General features: G+C 42.1%; 1 protein-coding gene across 5 annotated transcripts in view; it reads right to left on the bottom strand.

Moving 5' to 3' along the window:
- Positions 1-12,706, bottom strand: part of LRRK1 (leucine rich repeat kinase 1) — a 151,545-nt gene that overhangs the window by 92,198 nt on the left and 46,641 nt on the right. For 3 of the 5 annotated variants that reach the window (XM_034939514.3, XM_055098802.2, XM_034939513.3), the window contains one exon: positions 3,535-3,698. The exons of 1 other annotated variant lie outside the window; for it this stretch is intronic. In XM_034939514.3, the coding sequence (XP_034795405.2) occupies positions 3,535-3,698 (164 nt within the window). Of the gene's footprint in view, positions 1-3,534; positions 3,699-4,115; positions 4,205-12,706 lie in introns of those variants that run through there. One more of the 5 variants, XM_034939517.3, reaches the window with a different exon arrangement.

The raw sequence follows: 12,706 nt of genomic DNA, 5'->3' as shown, positions 1-12,706 counted from the left end.
CATGCTGTCCACTGATGGTGATGAGGGATGTTGTCACCACCTGGTGGGGATTAGCACCCCAGCTCCTCACAGCCTTCTCTGACACCCTGGGGTGGGGATGATTGGGGTGCCTGTTACAGCCTGGCAAGGGTGGAAATCTAAGCTCTCCACCTGGCCTTTGCTGGTGAGGGGTGGGGCTGGGCTGCAAGTATATTTCTTCAGTGTTTTGCCGAAGAGGGTTGGTGACTGCCTGTAAGTTTCCTGCCTGGCTTTGCTGTTCCTTTCTTGGTGCTTTGGTTGGAGAGAGCAGGCTTTCCTTGGAATTTTTTTTTTTTTTTCTCTGTGCCAGTTTGTGTTTCTGGATTGCCAACTTCCTCAGTATGTGGTTTGGGATGTATGAGATACAAATAAAACCCAAAAACGTACTATTGTGATTTCCTTGAGTACTGAAGCCACCAGCTACTCTGCCTTCTTTTCTCCACCTTTCAGAATCCTACGTTTGTTTTACATGTAACGTCTAGAGCTTCAGTGCACTTAGTGAGAAGAAGAGGGCAAAGGAAACAACCTCCATATTCCCTCCATCTTCCCGGAAGCAGAAGTTCTGCACTTATTACATTAAGTTACACTGGAGTTCTTTCCAAAACAGCTGCTAGAGATTATCTTGTCCTTTTGGAGTGCTGTGTGGTATTCTAGGACCAGGACAGGCTGAGATTTCTGTAGCAGCCTTCTCCTGTGGATGGAACAGTTAGGCAGTTTTCAAGGTTGTTCTATCTTAAACACAACTTGAATGAACATCCTTACACATACAAATTGGTAATTTTTTTTCAAGTATATCTGTAGGGGTAAGTTCCTAGCAGTAGTTTTGCTGGGTCAAAGATAATGAAATTTGAAAATTTCACAAGCATTTTCAGATGGCCTTCCAAAGAGGCTGCACACATTCCTAGTACCTTCCTAGTAGCATTGAATAAAGGTGTGTAAGTTCCCATAGCCTTCCTTCTGATTTTTATCAAACTTTAAGGTGTCAATCTGATTAGCTTAAAAAGGCTGTTTCATTTTTGTTTTATTTGCCTTTCTATAAGCTTTAACGAAGTTGAATAACTTTACATATGTGTACCATCTATCTGAGTATCTTTCAGGTGTGTGTGTGTGTCTATTTGCCTATTCATATCCTTAGTCATTTTCATTCCAGGTACTGTTCTCACCTACTCTTGGTATTAAGGTTGTGTTAGCTTCATTAAAGGAACAGGTGAGTGCACCCTCTTTTTCTATTTTCTGGACAAGTGATTATATTATTGGTAGAACACACCAGTAAAACCATGTAGACCTAGAATTTGCTTTGTCAGAAGGTTTTACATGATTGATTTATTTCCTTCATGGTTGAAATACTATTCATGCTTTCTGTTTCTTTTTAAAGTTAAATTTTTCTTTTTATTTGTTCATTTCATCTAAATTTTTGAGTGTTTTAACATAAACTTGTTCATAACACATTCTCTTATTATGTTTTTAATGTTTGTATAAACTGTCATGAAGTTCTCTTTTATATTCCTGATTTATCTGTTTCTTCTTTTTTATCTTTTACTCTCACCAGAGATTTTCTATTTTATTAATCTCTTCAAAGAACCAATTTTTGATTTGGTGGTCATTTCTACTTATTTCTACTTTGCTTTCTATTTCAAAACTTTCAAATTATTTTTACAGTTTCATGCCTTCTACTTTCTTTACCTTTATTTTGCTGTTTCCATGTCCTGTTGCCTTTTTGAAAATTATGTTATTATTTCATACTGACTTGTAAAAGCTCTTTGTCAATGAAGGATATTAGCCATATACTTTCTCCTTTTGCATCAACCCTTGACTCTTATTTATAGTATTTTTTGGACCTATAATTTTACATTTTTATGAAAACACAGATGTATCCATCCTTTTCCTCACTGTCTTCTCAAAGTCCAATCAGCTGGGATTTCATCAGTCCTGTATTCAGGGGAGAGGCAGCTTTCTAGGAACCTTCTCGATTTTGAGTTGCCACTGTCCATGATGCCACAGAGGAGACCCACACCCTGGACTCTGTTTTCCTTTATTCAAATATGGGCCAGAGTGCCCTTTGCCAAATTATGATGCCACTCCCTTTAACAGCTTTTCCACCCTCAGGATGAAGTCACATCCCCCTTGGCTCTCAGGTCTCTCCATGATCATCTTCCCCCGTCAGCATCTCCTGCTGCTGCCACATCCCTGAATCTGCACAGCTCTGGAATGAGCCACTATCTCTGGCTGCTTGGCCACTTGGCAGGGATGCCAGGCTGTGTTTGCTGCCCAGCTCCTCCCTGCTTGAGGCCACTGGGGTGCACCCGAGGAGCCCACAGCTCTGACCTGCTCGTGTGCACAGCGCAGCTCTCTCTGTGCAGAAGAATGATCCTTTTCCATATCCACCATGAATTCCTAATCAGAGGGATCTCAAATGCCTTCCTTCTGCTTAACAATTCCCAAGCATGCTGTACTGCCCCTCTCCCAATCTCTTACACTTCTGAGAACAGGTTGGAGTTTTAGGAATTGAATGAATTCTAACTGTCAATAAAATGGAGACATGTTAAACCTGTCCTAATCAATGTAATGCAAATAAAACATCCTTAAGGTATTTTCATGATAATAGCCAGTAAGAATCCCTGACAAGGGCAAAAAGTGTGGTAATGACCCACTCCAATTTTTGCTGGGAGGGTTAATCTGTAGAAGATTTTTGGAAAACAGCTTGGCATGTATTCCAAAACTTTAAAAGTCCTCATATCCACATTCTCAATCTCTGCAGATCTATGCTAAGAAAATAACATTACGATAAGAAAAGAATTAGGCAAAAACATTCGATAGAGCATCGTTTATATTAGAAAGAAATGAGAAGCAATCCTAATATCAGCCAAGATGAATAGCCAGGTAGACACGGTCCCTCTAGATGGAGTGTCATGCAGCCATTGAAGGAGACGCCTATAAGGAATTTTTAATCATCTGGAAAATTCTTAAAATAATATTATAAAAGTACGAGCAGCAGCTGCATAACCATATATGCAATCTGTCTGAATCTATATTAGAAACAACAACAACAATGTATGCTCAGATCGGCAGGCTGGAAGAAAATACAGCAAAACTGTTAAGTGGGTTTTAGGGTGTATCAGGAATTTGGTAACTTTTTTGTCCCATTTTTCCTACTTTGACATATTTTCTAAATTTCATTTTTCCAGCATGTGCTACTTTTTATAATGACAAAAAGCGTAAAAGAATACAGTAGGTTAAGCCTCTGGGTGGCATTTTGTTCTTTACATTTCAGTGGCCCCACCCCTGTCCCTCAGAGGCCTCCCGTGAAAAGGTGGCAGGGGCCTGCTTAGGGGACATCAGACTGAGAAGTCAATTGGAAAGGAAAGGCGCCCCCAAGTTTATATGCAAAGGAGGCGTTTCCAGAACACAATAAAAATGCTCATTACCGTTAGGACAATAAGGAGAAAATCGTCTGAGCGGTCCCCTTCGTCCAGCCCAGGGCGGCACGGGTGGCCGCAGGGGCAGGCGCTCCCCTACCTTTTCCAGCTGGGACGCGCACTGGGCGCAGGCCTCCTCCAGCAGGTCTCGAGCGCCGCCGCGGTCTCCCCGCCGGTACGCGGCGCGGATGCCTTCCGTCCCGTGGGACCGCGCTGCGGGGTCACCGCCCGGCGTGGACGGCTTGCCGCCCATGTCCCCGGCACCTGCGCGGGAGGAAACACACACACACACACGGCGTCACCGTCAGCTGCCGGCGTGCCCTTGAGAATCACCGTGGGACACAGCAGAAGGATGCGCGGCCCATTGCGCGATCGTGGGGGCTCCGGGAAGAGAAAGGGGTGGCCCCGCGACGCTCCCTGCACGCGCCGCCCCGCGACCCGCAACCCAGCCTCAGAGCCCTCCCGGGGCTGCTGCGAAGGCACCGGGCGGCGAGCACAGCTCGGAGGATTCTGCAGCGAGACCGACACCTGGAGCCCTTCCAGGGCACCCGGGACAGCGGCCCGCGGGGGAGCGGCCGGGCTGACCTCGCCGACAGCAGCGGAGGCGCAGGGGCCTTGGCGAGAGGAGCCGCCGGTCTCAGCCACACTGTCCCGCGGCTGCGCCCACGGGGGATAGAGTACCTAGCGATGGAGGAAAGACAGGCCCCCTCCTCGGGGTGTGGACATCCAGACGCTTTCCCGCCCTGCCCAGAAAACCCCACGAAGGGCGTGGGATTTAAATCAGCAGCCCTCACTGCAGACCTGCCCTTGCGCAAAGGCGCTGCGTAACGACGGGGGACAACAGCGGGCCTCGGGTCGCGCTGCTTCACCAGAGCGTGGGCTGCTCCCGGTCACCTGAGCACCTGCTGCCCCTCGGGAGGAGAGGCCAGCCCTGCGGGAGGCCGCGATCCAGCACCCGGGCCGTTCAACAAAAGCGGCGGTCATTCCCGGAGCGGCCACGGCAGGCCGAGCCCTCGCTGGGTGCAGGAGGAGCCGAGGGAAAGGAAGGCGGCCTCTCGCCCTCCCCGAGCTTCCACTCTAGAAGGGGTTCACAGTGAGGGCCTGTGGACCCCGAAAGGCCAACAGGCTTCAGAAGTTCCCTGAACATCCTAAAATTGTACACAAAACTGGGTGTGTGTGTGTGTGTGTGTGTACAGGTTTTCGAGGACAAAATTCAAAGCTTCTACCAGATTTCCAAAGAGGTTAGGGAACAACAGTAAAAAGCTTTCTCTGCATAGATATTACAGAAAGACTGCGATGGATGAGCAGTTGAATGTCGATTGTGTGGAGTGATAGCAGAAATAGGGAAAGAATACTGCTGTGAAAGGTGACCAAGCAAATTGGGTTATTGTTTTTACACCCAGCAAAAACGGAGCTGAGAAGCCAAGAAGAAAAAGCACTCGGGGCATATAACATGACTCCAAAAACATGATTCTCTACAAGCCCGACTACTAAAAATGCCTACCACAACTAAAACCAGTTTTATCTAATAACTACTAAAACGACTTTAAAACTAGCTTTACCCACAACTGTCACTCACCCATCATAACTTGCCAACTCTCCAAAACCTTGCTAATACTAATAAGTTTTCTTGAAAAACACACATAACATTTCTCCTTTGTATTACAAAACTGCCAACCTTCTCTTTATTCTTCAAACATACCAAAACACACACACACACACTCTCTCTCTCTCTCTCTCTATATATATATATCCCAAATTACAATTCTTATATCCCAAGAAAACATTAGATTTTAAAATCCTTTTGAGGCTCGGTGTGGTGGCTTATGCCTGTAATTCCAGCACTTTGGGAGTCTGAGGCAGGCAGATTACTTGAGGTCAGGAGTTCGAGACCAGCCTGGCCAACATGGTGAAACCCCGTCTCTACTGAAGACACAAAAATTAGCCGGGTGTGGTGGCACGCGCCTGTAATCCCAGCTACTCAGGTGGCTGAGGCACGAGGATCACTTGAACCCAGGAGCCTGAGGTAGCAGTGAGCTGAGATCGCACCACTGCACTCTAGCCTGGGTGACAGAGCGAAACTCTGTCTAAAAAAAAAAAAAAATTCTTTTGTCATTTGCAACAGCAGGGATGGAACTGGAGGTCATTATCTTGAGTGAAATAAGCAGTCACAAAAAGACAAATATTCCATGTTCTCACTTATTTGTGGGAGCTAAAAATTTGATCCCATGGAGGCAAAGACTGGAAAAATGGGAAAAACAGCTAACAGAGACTGAGAAGGGTAAGTGTGGGAGCAGGGAGGACAAACAGAAGTGGGTTAAAGGGTACAAGCATACAGTAAGAAGGAATAAATTCAATGTTTGATAGCAGAGTAGGGTGACTATAGTTAACAAAAATGTACTGTATTCAGGTGATGGACACCCTAAATGCCTTGACTGGATCACCACGTACTATATACACATAACAAAATGTCACATACACCCCACAAATGTGTACAAATAAAAAATAAAAATTCACCTCTACATTTTTATTTTGACTTCAACACTATCATCCTTGGCCAAGTTCACACAGCCAGTAGAGGCAAACTGGGACAGAAGTTTGGTCTCCCAGCTCTCAAGCTAAACCCAACCCATCTTTGTGCTGCCTCTCTGAAAGGATGAATAAAACAGGCTTTGGATTGATTTTCTTCTTCTTTTTTCTTTTTCTTTTTCTTTTTCTTTTTTTTTTTTTTTTGAGACACAGTTTCACTTTGCTTCCAAAGCTGGTGTGCAGTGGCGCGATCTTGGCTCACTGCAATCTCCACCTCCTGAGTTCAAGTGATTCTCATGCCTCAACCTCCTGAGTAGCTGGGATTACAGGTGCACACCACCAAGTCCAGCTAATTTTTGTATTTTTAGTAGAGATGGGGTTTCACCGTGTTGGCCAGGCTGGTCTCAAACTCTCGACCTCAAGTAATCCACCCGCCTCAGCCTCACAAAGTGCTGGGATTACAGGCGTGAGCCGCTGCGCCCGGCCTTGTCACCTCAGCCTCACAGAGTGCTGGGGTTACAGGCGTGAGCCGCTGCGCCTGGCCTTGTCACCTCAGCCTCACAGAGTGCTGGGAGTACAGGCGTGAGCCGCTGTACCCGGCCTTGTTTTTCTTTTTAAATGTAAATGCATAGCACGGTTGGCTCACAAACATACACCTCACAAAAATGAATCACATAATAGCAGTTAACATTTGAAAAATTGAAAAAATAGTTTATGATAGTATAAAATTACATTCTTAGAAAAAAATGTAACAAAAGATGGGCAAGATCTGTACGCTGAAAACATAAAACATTGCTGAGAGAAATTGAACAAGACCTAAATAAGTGGGAAGACATCCATCTTCAAGGATTAGAAGAATCAGTACTGTTAAGATGTTAATTCTCTTTGATTTTATCTATAGATTCAATAATCCCAACTATTATTCCAATAGGGTCATTTTTGGGGGATAGAAATTGACAGTCTGATTCTTAAATTTATATGGAAATTTGAAAGACCTAGAATAGCCAAAGCAATCTTGAAAAAGAAGAGAGTTGGAGAATGTACACTACCTGATTTCAAGACTTGGAAAGGATGGAGTTGGAAGCCATTATCCTTCCAAAAAACAAACTACAAAGCTATAGTAATCAAGACAGTATGGTACTGGTATAGACAAATGGCTCCAAGGGACAGAACAGAGGGTTGAAAAATAGACCTGTGCTTGTACATCCAATTGACTTTTGACAAGGGAGTCAAAGCAGTACAATGGGAAAAGCAAAGTCTTTTCAGTAAAAAGTGCTGGAACAACTGGACACCCTCATTTAATAAAAAGCAGCCCTGACCCCTACTTCTCATCATATACAAATATCATCTTGAGATGGCACACACATGTTCATTACAGCACTATTTACAATAGCAAAGTCATGGAATCAACCCAAATGCCCATCAGTGATGGACCGGATAAAGAAAATGTGGTGGCTGGGTGCAGTGGCTCATGCGGTGGCCCATGCCTATAATCCCAGCACTTTGGGAGGCCAAGGCCGGTGGATCACCTGAGGCCAGGAGTTCGAGACCAGCCAGGCCAACATGGTGAAACCCCGTCTCTACTAAAAATACAAAAAATTAGCCCAGCGTGGTGGTGGGCACCTGTAATCTCAGCTATTATGAAGGCTGAGGCAGGAGAATCGCTTGAACCTGGGAGGCAGAGGTTGCAGTGAGCTGAGGTAACACCACTGCACTTCAGCCTAGTCAACAAGAGCAAAACTCTGTCTCAAAAAAAAAAAAGAAGAAAAAAGCAAAGAAAATATGATACATATATACACCATAGAATACTATGCAGCCATAAAAAGGAATAAGATTATCTCTTTGCAGGGACATGGATGGAGTTGGAGGCCATTATCCTCAGCAAGCTAACACAGGAACAGAAAACCAAATACCACATGTTCTCATTTATAAGTGGGAGCTGACCGATGAGAATACATGGAAACAAGAGGGGAACAACACACACTGGGCACCTGTGGTGAGGGAGGGTGGGGAAAGAGCATAAGGAAGAATAGCTAATGGATGCTGGGCTTAATACCCAGGTGATGGGATGATCTGTGCAGTAAATCCCCATGGCACATGTTTACCTATGTAACAAACAAGCGCATCCTGCTCACGTACCCCTGAACTTGAAAAAAAAAGGTTGAAAAAAAGAAAAAATAACTGAGATGAATCATGGAAATAAACATAAAGGCTAAAACTATGAAGCTTCTAGGAAAACATAGCGGAGATTATCTTCATGACTTGAGAGTAAGTCTTTACTTACTTTCTTACATGGGACACAGAAAACAATAACCAGGAAAGGAAAAATTGCTAAATTAGGCTTCATCAAAATTTAAAACTTCTGCTCCTCAAAAGACCCCATTTAAAATTAAATAGGCAAATTATAGACTACAAAAACATATTATCAAAACATATCTGAAAATAAATGGTATCTAGAATATAAAAACTCGTGTAACTCCATAATAAAAAGACAAACAATCCAATTGAAAATGAGCAGGCTGGACCTGGTGGCTCACACCTGTAATCCCAGCAATTTGGAAGGCCAAGGTGGGTGGATCCATGAGCCTAGGAGTTTGAGACCAGTCTGGGAAACATGTAGACCCTGTCTCTACAAAACATTTTAAAAATTAGCCGGGCGTGGTGGTGCACACCCGTAGTCCCAGCTACTCAGGAAGCTGAGATGTGGGAGGATGGCTTGAGCCCAGGAGGTGAAGGCTTCAATGAGCTGTGACTGCACCACTGCACTCCACTGGCCTGGGTGACAGAACAAGACCCTGTCTCAAAAAAACAAAACAGAAGGAAGGGAAGGGAACGGAAAGGAAGGGGAAGGGGAAGGGGAAGGAAAGGGGAAGGAAAGGGGAAGGAAAGGAAGGAAAGAAAGAAAGGAAAAGGGAAGGGAAGGGAAGGGAGGAAGGAAGGAAGGAAGGAAAGAAAGAGAAAAAGAAAGAAAGAAAAGAAAGAAAGAAAAAGAAAAGGAAGAAAGAAAGAGAGAGGGCAAAGATTTAAACAGCAAAAAAATGTTCAAAAAGCTCAATGTCATTAGTCATCAGGGAAATGCAAATTAAAACCACAATGAGATACCACTATGCTCTCAACAGAATGGCTAAAATTGTAAGGCCAACACTACTTGGTGAGGAAACGGAGCAACCAGAATGTTCATACCTTACTGGCTAGAGTGCAAAATGGTCCAATCACTTTGGAAACAGGTCTGGTGGTTTCTTATAAAACTACATGTATACCTACCCTGTGACCCATAAATTCCATTCTTATCTAACCAAGAGAAATATGTCCAGAAATGTATCCAAGAATGTTCATAGCAGCCTTATTCATGATGTTTCCAAACTGTAAATAGCCCAAGTGTCCATCCACAGGAGAATGAATAAACAAACCGTGGTAAGTAACTACTCAACAATAAAAAGGAAGGACCGATTGATCTATGGAAAGACTGATAGCAATCTCAAAAAAAATAATGCTGAGTGAAAGAAACCTTGTACAAAAATGATTCCATTTATATGCTGTTCTAAGATATAGTGAAAAAAAATCAGAAGGGTGGATCGTGGGCATACGGTAGACAGTGAATTTTCCTGTGGATGGGGCACAAGGACATCAGTTTGGTGGTTCTATATCTCACTGGAGTTTTCATTACACAGTTGCTGTATTTGTCAAAACTTATCAAGCAGTCCATGTAAGATATGTGCATCTTACTTTATATATATTTTACCTAAAAAAACTACAAACAATATTGAACCTTAGTCCATACTAGGCATGCTACAGTATTTAAGAGTGAAGTGTACAGATGTTTGCAATATGCTTTGAAATGCATTAAAAATGAGTGGATGGTTGGATAGAAAGGCAAGAGAGAAATTTTGGAAAGTGTTAATGGTGTGATCTGCGTGGTAGGTATATGAATATAGATGGTTCAATTCTTCCAACTTTAGTGTATGTTTGAAATTTTTCATAACAAAATGTTGGGAGAAAATATGAGTCCTAATGTCTATACTCTAAATGCATGGCTTGCCATACGACACAAGGTATGAGCTCTTGCCACCAAAGCTGAAAAATCCTGCTCTGCAGAAAGAAAAAAGGCAAGCTGCTTACGGAGCAAAGCCCCTAATACCAATCCAGGGTCTTTACAACTCACGATAAGCCATGACTTGCTCCATTTCAAAGGCAATCGTTCTGAAAGTCCAAGTAAATGGATGACCATCACACACAATCTGTATCATTCCTGAGATGCCAACACAGAATTGCTGTGTCTGAGTGGAAATTATTGTGCCTTGGCTGTGTGCTTTTGAAAAGAGGAATCGGGAAAAGGCTTGGTGTGTAAGTGGTTATACGTGTGAATAAGGCAGCTTCACTTCCCAACACACATTAACAGTCACCATTAATTATTTACAGGCAGAGCCCCTGAGACATGTGAGAGCAGGCCAGAGGGAGAAAGGCCATTAGCAGGGCCCAGAAGGAATAGAATCAACTGCTGTCATCCCTCAGATGGGGGCATTTAATTATGTCATTGCTTGTCTCTCAGAATTAAACAAATACCCACTTATCCAGTAAAAGACATGTGCAGGTATGCGTATGTGTGAATGCACAAGCAGGTATGAAGCAGCCTCTTCTGTCCATGTTAGGAACATACATACAAACAGCTAAACCTTTAAGCCCAAGTTAAGGGACATTTTGAAGGTGGAACTTAGGGCATATGTAGGCTATAAGGTGCCCATGAGATTACAAGGGTGATTTAACTTGATTTTTCAATCATGCCTTGTGTGTGGAGTAAATGATGTAATAAGAATCTAGAACCTGCTCAGTTCTCTTTACATTATAAAAATGTTGTGGTGTTTATCTGTTTCGACTCTGACTTTCTTAAGTTGCAGGGGTGACACCATATCCACTCTCACCGACCCTGTGGGCTGAGGGTCTGGTCCAGTCAAGTTGTTGGAAGGACATTAGGAAAAGGCACCAGTTAATGCGTATGCATTTAATTTAATCTGCTGATCTCACTTAATTTCCTGAAATTATACAGAGAATGGTTAACCTTTATTTAAATTGAAAGAAAAAAGACCCAAATGCTTTGACCGTAGTGAGTATTAGGCATGGGCCATGGGGGACTTCATGACAGAACTAGAAAAGATTTTTCTTCTTTATTTCCCAAGACCTGCGTGATGGGAATATATGACTGCTTCATTCAAAACTTTACAGACACTACAAAAGTAATAAAAGAACACATTCTCACTGAAAAAAAATTAAATAGTTCAGAAATAAATATAAAGGCAAAAGCCCCCCCTCACCGCCACAGAAAACAATAACCAGGAAAGGAAAAATTGTTAAATTAGGCTTCATCAAAATTTAGAACTTCTGCACCTTTTCCTAGAGATAATACTTATTTAGTCATTTTTTTCTCCAAAATACTATTGTTTTGAATTTGAGAATTGGCAACTTTTGATTTAAGCGTAAAATGTAGGAAACGCATTTATACTATTTGAGATTATTCAGTTACTTGTGCTTATTCATCAACTATTGTCCATAATTATATTCTTTTATACAGTAAAAATCTCAGTTCTAAATATTTTCCTCATAAAGATTTCAAATTCATATTAAAAAATAAAATGGGGCAAACATTCTATTTCAATAACACATTAATGTCCCAAATAAGTAGCTAGAGCTAGTAGGAAAATAATAGTAGAACATTGCTATAATGCAGTTTCAAATTTTAGAAAATCCTTTTTGTTCTCTAAATTATAATTTATGTCATTATTTTCATATATGGTGATGCAAATTTCCAAATTCTCAGGCATCTCACTTGCTTTTAAGGTAAAGCTAATACATTCCAATGAAGTATTTAACAAAGTAAAGGAGGAGAAGGATAAATGAATAGCACCAGGGAGATTTTTTTTTTCAGGTTTGGTTGGTGTTGCTAGTTTGATTTTTAAAGGCAGTGGTTAGAAGTAGGAACTGGTTAGGGAAAATGAAATTATAAATGCAGTGAATAGCTAGGGTTATGGAGTCAGCACATGTGCAGCCATTCAAGATGACAAGAAACATTTACAATAAGCTCTGAGCTTGTAAGTGAACGTATTGCTGGTTGCTGATAAGTGTTAGTCTTCACTGTATTTTGGTATTTCAATGTGCCGGCCATGGATGGTAAGTTAAAGTTCCTACATCAGGAAGCATTTGGTTAGAAAAAACATAAAATATTTAAAAACCTATAGGACCTGAACACCATTTAGTTCTTGATAATTGCTTTCAATTTAACATACTATTTTTAAAGAAATCCCTTCAGTGATACTGTGTGTTTCACAGTCAGCCATTTCAAGAAGAAGTGATTTTAGCTGCCAATAACTCAGTCTTTAAACATCATTTCCATAATTCATGTTTCAGAAAAAACAAATTATTCTAATTACAGAAAAACTAACAGAAATTATTTTTCTTTTTCAGTATTCTGAAAGAGTAATAAAACAGAATTCCATGAATATGACAGAGTAATGCTGGCTGTGAAAACCGTGTCACTGACGGCAGGCAGCTCACTGTTCTGCAGGTACACCTTGAAAGACACCGCCCCCGTCTGTCCATCCCTGGTTCTGTCTGTCCTTATGTTCCAAGGAGACAGTCTTACCTTTTTGTTCCAGAGGAATAATTGTTAAGTCTCACTCCTGTCCCAATAATTGGAATAAAATTCTCTTTCTACTGTTTTTTTTTTCCCTACAAATCTAGGAAAATAGAGA

The sequence above is a fragment of the Pan paniscus genome, chromosome 16 (genome assembly GCF_029289425.2).
Source record: "Pan paniscus chromosome 16, NHGRI_mPanPan1-v2.0_pri, whole genome shotgun sequence".
In the NCBI taxonomy this organism is placed as follows: Eukaryota; Metazoa; Chordata; class Mammalia; order Primates; family Hominidae; genus Pan; species Pan paniscus.
This window is presented reverse-complemented; position numbering and strand designations above follow the sequence as displayed.